The following is an 8,799-nucleotide window of genomic DNA, read 5'->3' as shown; positions in this document are numbered from 1 at the left end:
CCGGGAGTGGTAGATTTGTCTACCCCCGCCGGTTTTCTCATTATTCCGTCAACGTTTTGAAAATGGGTACTATATTTATAATTTGCCGTTTTTTTTTTCTTTCTAAAATTGAAATTATTCAAGGAGATAGAAAAAATAAGTAGTTAGAGTGGACTCTTTCCATTAAAAAAAAAAAAGTATTTAGAGTGGACTCTTCAAGGTTTTAGCCAATGTCTCTTTGGGACATTTCACCGACTAGCACTTATCAATCTTTTTCCAAATCTCAGCTTGAACCAAATTAAAGGAATCGACTCTTTTTTCCCCTGTAGATGTATTAATTAACTAACTGCTCTAATCTTTTATGTTATCACGGGCATTCAATTATTAAGAGAGACTAGTGATTTAATTATTCGATCATGTCGTTGTTGCATCGTTCCGTTTTCTCTGATCGATGTCAGCTACGTGATACATATCGTCATTTGTTGACTTAGACATGATATATAGTCATATAGATGTGCAGATAAATACATGAATGAAAAGGAAAAAAAGAAAAAGAAAAAGAAAACCAAGTCGGCGAAATCTGTATTTACACAAAAACCATTTCATGAATGTACCAAATTATGAAACTAATCATAAACCCTAAAAATCATTAAAACATGTAAGGGGTTGGCGTGAATACTGGCATGAACATCGGAACTGAAGTTTTCCTGCAAATAAATCGAATGAAACATTAGCCGTAATTAAAATCAATAGAAGTCGATCGGATTTAATTATACGTGTAAACATAAATTAATGAATATATATAGGGCCCATCTAACCAATATTTTACATTAGTATTTTCTGGAAGCCAGCTCAAGGAGTAAGCTATGCAAATTCCTGAATTTGATATTATCTTTTCAATTATTTTCGATCATGTACAATAATATCGATTAGTTGACTTCGGAATTCAATCTTTTAAGTTTTTATCTTTATCGATCGATCAATCATGTATACTAGGAGTCTAGCATCGAATGTGTGACTTGGTATTCCATATCTTTTAAGCTATTATCGATACATTAATATCGACTTAAGTACTTAATTTGGAGATAAAAATTAATTTACCTAGAGTAGTCATCGGCAGAACTGTAACTCCGAGACCTTGCCATGGGTCTAATTTTATTCTCCGGAATTTTCTTCTGGGGCTTTTCGCCTTCTGCAATCGGAAGAACGACATTTTCCGATATGGCGAAAAGCTCCGGTCTCCATTGGCTTGTGGAGCCCGATTTCACCAACCTCCTTCTCTGGGGCAATATCGCCTGGTCCCCTATTCTGGCTGTGGCAGTCATATCGGTGGTGCCACCTTGATGTTGCGGCGGTGGCGAATTTCCATCAGCCGCAGGGCGGTAACAGTATGAGCAATATTCCGAGAATTTCATGTTGATTACAATTTGTGAAGTTTGAAAACACAGATGAAATTAAAGAGAAAGGGAGATGCAAGTTGGATAGGAGCAAAATATTAGGTAGAGTCTGCATTTAAAAGAAAGTCTTTGTATTTATATATTTTTCTATAAGAGATAAACATATATTATTGATGATGCCATCATGATTAGGATTTGATTTTTTTTTTCGTTTTTAATGAAAGGATAATCCTATTTGGAATATAATAAAAGAAAATTTTGATACGATCTAATTCTATATTATCTTTTTTTTTTTTATGATAAATTCTATATTATCTAGTTTGCTGTTTTGCTTCCTTAATTAATCAAGGTGGAGAGGCATATTTTCTTTTCCTTTATAAATTTTTATCAAATTTCGATTTGATGTTTCTTGACAATTGTTTTTCTATTTACAATTGTTGATTTGATGTTTGGTGGGGCTCTTTCAGCATAAAAAAATAGGCATTCCTCCGGCGAAACCCCCCCCCCCCCCCAAAAAATCATCGAGTCTATCGACCTAATTCCATAATTAAGTATTGAATTTGATGGATCTAGTGCACAGGGCTTATGATGAGGTAGTTAGGAAATATTTGCTTATTTTGTACTCCCGTTGTCTCTTTTTAAATATTATTTTTATTCATTTCATTAAAATTAAAGAAAAATTAAAATGATTTATATTTAAAATAATAATATATTCGTATTGAAAAAAAATTCAAACTCAAAACATTAACACATAGTAAAAGAAAATGAAAAATAATAATCATTTATAAGATAAGATATAACGTATAGTTTTATTTTAAAAAATTTTAAAAATAATATTTAATAATGGACAAATAAAATGGTTACAAAGGGACGGGGAAGTATTATCCATTTCATTGAACTAATTTTTTTATGATATTATTTAAAGATAATTTATATTTATATCATTAAATAATGTGGTATATAGACATATTAAAAAAATATTTCTAATTAAAAATTCAGGTGATGTGCACTTCTTCCTAAAATTAGGACTCACTCTCACCTAAAACTAACAGAAAACGTACGTGATTATTTTTCTTTCGACTCAAAAAATAAACCTACTGAGTTTACTATATTGGTCATTTGAACTAATGTCAAAAAAAACTTTGCTTTCAAATTTCAATCAAATTTTTTTCCTTGCGTGTACGAAAGATAACTAGTTAATTTAAATCAGATTGGAAGTCTTAACTACGTTCCAAATGATCAGTAGAAGAATGGATACAACATGAATAGATGATATAAAATGAGAGTCGTAAATAAAAAAAATATATTCCATATTAACTTACCATATAATAATCGGGGATAAATCTAAAAGACTATTGTTTAATTTATGCTAGGGCTTATTTTATTTCATTTGGCAGGCTCCGAACCAATTCATTTTCCGGAACAAGGGCTGTCGTCGATGGCGAATTAATTCTGAATCAAGAGTTGGGTGACCAATAAATAGGGAATTAATTACATAAATACGGACGAAAATTAATACATATACATAATATGTGATGAGTTGTAAAAGATAGACAAAAATAAAGAGATCGAGTTTTGAAAACTCGAACTTCGTTCTTAATCGCATGATTAGCGAGAGATTAAGAAAACTCGAGTTCTGAATACTCGATTTTGATCATTGCATGGCCACGTGTAAGCTGATCATCAAATTCAAATTTTGAAAATTCGATCTTATACAAATTCGTGTTATAAAAACTCGATATTAATACACACTTCATCTCACCAAAGAAGTCCACGACATGTGATGAAAACAAAAAAAGTCTCATGTTTTATTTCAACTCTAGAAATGAATATATATTCATGTATGTATGTAAAATCAAAAAAAGTCTAATATTTTATTTCAACTCTAAAAATGAATATATATTCATGTATGTATGTAAAATCAATTAATTATCCGAAACTTTATGTTCAGGTTTTCCATGTGTTGAATTGTTTCACATTCTCTTCACCCAAGCCAACTAGAAAATGATGAAAAGTGAAAAATCAGAATGTGGAGAAAATGTTTATATTTATCCGGATCGAGTTTTTATAACTCGATCTTGCACAAATTATCATGTTAATATTTTCAATTAAATTAAAATCGAATTTTTAAAATTCGATTTTTTTAATTATAATTTATCATGTTCGAGTTTTAAAACTCGAAAATTATATTTTATGTCCATCTATCATTTTCAACCTATTTGACTGTAGCGTATTCGATAAAGGTAGTCTAAAAAAATATTATTTGCACACTTATTGATTTAAAATACCCAAACAGGCATGTGAGGATTCAAATTGTATACCACCACTGTATATCGAACAAAATAACCACTTAAATTACAGTTTATGTTGGATTATAAGTGGATAATAAATGAATATATTCTATACATATCTGATTTTTTCTTCAAAAGAAACGGGTGAGACATGGTCCCCCAATATATATATAGATTCGTCCTGATTGTTGTTATATAGACTTAACAACATCAAGTATCAATAAATCGATATTTTTAATCGACGCCACTTTTTGGTTGAGAGAGTTAATAGCAGCGGCGGACTCAGGTTATCATTGGAAGATCAAGGTATCACCCGTCTCGAAAAAAAAATGAAATATATATAATTAGATATTTAAAAAATCAAAATATATATTTTTAGGTCCTAACTAGAATTAGAATATTAGTTATAGCGTAACGGTATAAGGCATTTGTAGTATATTGGTGGACTTGGATTCAACTCACGGAAATGATATTTCCCTTTCCTTTTTAAAATCTAAATTAAACTTTTTAATTAATTAAGCTAGGTCCAATTATTTCAGTCCAATTTTTATTTAAAAAACCCAAAAAGCCTCTTGTGGAATAACGTCGTTTTCCACACTATTTCAAATAAACCAGCTGTTTTGGCTTTTATCTTCTCAGACACGATAAAAAAATCAAAACCAGAGCTTAAGTGTCGTCTTCCTAAACCCAAGCTGTTTTGAATTTTTACCAGACGTCTATATAGGCGACGTCTATATTTCAATTAAACTTGACGGTTATAGCACGATACGATCAATCAACCATAGCAATTCGAATTACATATTTGATTATTTGTTATACTTCTATTTATGTCTATTTCTAAATTCTAATTACGATTATTGTTCATTATTTTTATTATAAGGTTAGGGTTATCTTCTGATCTCTACTCTAAGGAATATTTGATTCAATTTGATGTTTACTTCAAGTCAAGTGTTCAGCTTGTTGTGCAATTTACGATATGTTTGTAAGTTATAACTTGTAACCAGTGAGTCTGGGTGGTGACTCTCAGTAGACTTGAATGGTGATCTTAATCTAATTAATATATTATCATCCATGTGAGTTTTTGAATCCATTTGTATATTCATATATTAGTTATGTGAAATTTTATTTTTGTTCATAGATGCAAAAGTAAAAGAGAATCCTAGAATTTTTTCAAGAAACCTGATCCTAAGCGTCATAAAGTAGAAACTCCACCTTCCGTCGAGAATTCAAGTTCTAGTACTCCTCCAATTCCTAAATTTCAAACAACTAATGTCAATAATAGTTTTGATATCAATTCCTTAGTGCGTGATCCAGGTGTACGATAAAAAATATGGAAGTATGATTTCAATAAGCAAGATGAAGTTTGAAGGGTTTATATTAGAGCCGGACCGTTTCAAATGCATTCTCGCAGAATATCCGAAAACTGGAAAAAAACATCGAAGGAGTTTTCAACCGAAATGGTATAAGGAATTTCCAACGTGGCTGGAATATTCTCCAACCAAAGATGTTGTATTTTGTCTTCCGTATTTTTTATTTCATCAGAAAAATGGTCCTTTCGGATCAAATGCTTTAACTATCGATGGGTTTCGAAATTGGAAGAATTGGAAAGAAGCATTCCCAACACATATTGGAAAAGATCACACATCCCATCATCGAATTGCTTAAAGTAAATTGAGTGATCTCATGAATCAGTCTGCATATCTTAGAAGAAGATATGAGAAGCACGCATCTCATAAAGATAAAGAGACTAGAGTTCGAGTAAAAGCTACAGTCCATGCAGTTAGATGGCTTGCCTTTGGTGTGCTTTTTGAGGTCACGATGAGCGTAAAGAATCAAAAAGGCAAGGAAACTTTCAAGCTCTACTTAATTTACTATCTACTTATAATGAGGATGTGTCAATGTTCATAGCTAACGCTCCACATAATGCTATATACAATTCACCTACGATACAAAAGCAAATCTTACACACCATGTCAAGAAGAGTAAATGAAGTTATTCGTGAAGAGATTGGGGATGCTAAATATTGCATACTAGTTGATGAAGCACGAGATGAATCTAAAAAAGAAAAAATGTCTATTATCTTGAGATTTGTCGATAAGAATGGATATTTGCAAAAGCGATTTTTTGGGCTTGTTCATGTTAAAGACACTGCTATATCGAGATTAAGAGATGAAATACTTTTTGTACTTTCGCAACACAATCTTGATGTGCAGAATATCCGAGGGCGAGGCTATGATGGTGCAAGTAATATGAGAGAGGAGTTTAATGGATTATAAACTTTAATTTTGAACATTTGTCCCTACGCTCATTATGTCCATAGCATGGCACATCGTTTGCAACTTGCACTAGTTGCTGCTTCTAAGGAGGTTATCCTCATTCACCAGTTCTTTACAAAGTTGAGCTCTATCATTACTATTATTGGTGCTTCTTGTAAACGCAGTGATCAATTGAAAGCTGCACATGCTGAGAATATTGCTTATTTGCTTGCTATGGATGAGCTTGAAAGTGGAACATGGCTTAATCAAGTTTGTAATTTGCAAAGAGCTGAGGATACACTGTGGAGTTCATATTTACGATCAGTATCCAGCTTAATCAATATGTTTAGTGCAACATGTGAAATCTTGATGATCATTATTGATGATGGAGCCACTTCAACTCAACGTGCAGATGCAGATACAACATATGAGGTATTAACGTCCTATGAATTTGTGTTCACTTTACATCTCGTGATGAAAGTTCTTGAGATTACAGACTTGTTGTGCCGCACTTTACAACTTAAATCTCAAGATATACTAAATGCAATGGATGTAGTTAAATCTACCAAGACAATGATTCGGGAATTAAGAGATGAAGGATGGGCTGATCTAATCAAGAATGTGAATACTTTTTGTGAATCTATCAGTATACCTGTTCCAAATTTGGATGATCATTATATTGCAAGAAGAGGAAAGGCTCGTCATCAGCAAGAAGATATTACTATGGAGCACCATTATAAGGTGGACATTTTTAATGCTTTGGTCGATACTCAACTACATGAATTAAATAGTAAGTTCAATGATCACGCGATGGAATTACTTACTCTTAGTTCAGCTTTAGATTCAAAGGAAATGCGTAATTCATTTAGAATTGATGACATTTGCACATTGGTGGGTAAATATTATCCTCAAGACTTTGCTGGACATGAGGAGGCGCAATTAAAGGTGCAATTTAAGCATTTTGGTCATATGATAGAATCTCCAAATTTTCAAGAACTATCCACCATTTCAGATTTGTGTAAATGGATGGTAAGTACAAGAAAATCTTCGATTTATCCTCTCATATATAAAGTAGTCTCTTATACTCACTCTTCCAGTTTCCACCGCTACTATGGAGCGATCTTTTTCAGCGATGAACATTATTAAGAACAAGCTTCGTAACAAAATTGCAGATGAATTCCTCTCTGATTCTTTACTCGTATGTATCGAGAAAGAAATTGCTGAAGCTATTGATGTAGAATCAATTGTGAATGATTTTCGGGACATGAAAACTAGACGTCTTTATTTTTTACATGTAAATATATTTTTAATCAATAACTATTGTTTTTGTCTAAAAGTACTTAAATTATGTTTTATTTCAACTATTTTTTTTCTCGGTCCTACCCGAGTTCTATTCCTGGATCCGCCCCTGATTGATAGAGGATTAGAGGGATATTTGTAAGTAGTATAGAGAATTTTATACAGTTTAGTATGGAAAATTTTATTCAACTAAATGATAAACTAGCACTGGGACAGCGGGATGGCCCAAGCCTTCCGTTCCCTGTCTCGGACACGTCCCAACGATAGAGATACGGTAGAGACGTCATGAAAGAGAACCAAAAGTTTAAAATGTTTTAGCTACTCAGGACGGTCAAAATTGACTTCCGAGATGGTCAAAGAGAGTTAGAGGGTGGCGTGGATGGTTGCGCGCTACAAAAAAATGTTGAATGAAACGACGGTCTTTTGTCAATTAACGGCGGTTATAAACCTTCCGCATGGAAGGTGAGGCGTCAATAATATTTGGAGAAGATGACCGTGTGGATGGTGGTCAACAACAAAAAAGAGAAAAAAAAAAGAACGTTGCGTTTTGGGCTGACGACATAGTGTTAAAATAATATATTTTCTTTATTATTTATAAAATTATACAATTTAATCCTTTAATTTTATTTTCTTCTATATTTATTATTTAAAAATATTTAAATATTATATAAATCAATGTCCCAGTCCGGGACGTTTTTCTTTTCACTTTCGCAGTTCTCTGTCTCGGTCCCCATCTCAAACCAAAATCCGATCCCATCCTAATTTTTTTTTTCTGTAAATTCGATTGTTTATTATTTGGTTGAATAAAATGCTGGTTTACTAAAAAAAATGAAGAAAAAATAAATGTGTAGGTCGAAATGAACTAATAATATATAGTCTCTTATCGTCGAAAAGAAAAAAATATATAGTCTCAAATAATTTACATACGAAATATTCAAACATACAAGTTGTATCTTGTCCTCTACTTTGACCAACAACTTCGACTGGAATCACCAGCTTGACGTCCGCAGTCAAATAGAGCAGTAGTAATTATTTGTCCAAGTCAAGTAGTGTTTATCTATTAAACTTGTTTTGGAGGTAAACTTCCCAATTCAACAAGACTGTAGTCAATAGACTCATACTAGTTCTCGTGTAGTGCTGATGACATGACAATGATTAATTATATACAACTATTTTGGATCAAGATGAGAAGTTTGTGTCTTTCTTAATTTTTTAGTTATAAGTCGGTATAGGTTCGTCCATTGGATGAAAAGTCTGTATTTTTAAAAATATAACGGAACGTATAAATAATTATTTCCTCCGTTTTACAATAATTGATGTTTTGAGTTTTAATGACATGTGTAATTAATTAGATATAATGAGGGTATTTAAAAAAAATGTTTCTTAAGTTATTCAGGTTGTTTTGCTTAATTTAGAAAAGCTTGAGATTTTATTTTTTTACCAAAATATGCTTAATGCACCTAATTAATTACACATGCCATTAAAACTCAAAACATCAACTATTGTAAAATGGAAGTAATATGTTATAATAATTCGTGTTAAATAAAAAAATTTACGAAAGAACTAGACCAAAAGAGA

General features: G+C 31.9%; 1 protein-coding gene across 1 annotated transcript; it reads left to right on the top strand.

Moving 5' to 3' along the window:
- Positions 1-5,988: 5,988 nt before the first annotated feature.
- Positions 5,989-7,168, top strand: LOC139881040 (uncharacterized; the record flags this gene model as incomplete). The annotated part of the gene is made up of 2 exons (XM_071865576.1): positions 5,989-6,951; positions 6,998-7,168. Coding segments are annotated over exons 1-2 (1,134 nt in total), but the record flags the coding sequence as incomplete, so codon positions are not given.
- Positions 7,169-8,799: the final 1,631 nt, after the last annotated feature.

Source organism: Rutidosis leptorrhynchoides, unplaced genomic scaffold (genome assembly GCF_046630445.1).
Source record: "Rutidosis leptorrhynchoides isolate AG116_Rl617_1_P2 unplaced genomic scaffold, CSIRO_AGI_Rlap_v1 contig107, whole genome shotgun sequence".
In the NCBI taxonomy this organism is placed as follows: Eukaryota; Viridiplantae; Streptophyta; class Magnoliopsida; order Asterales; family Asteraceae; genus Rutidosis; species Rutidosis leptorrhynchoides.
The sequence above is the reverse complement of the archived record's forward strand: the minus strand, read 5'-3'. Positions and strand labels throughout refer to the sequence as shown.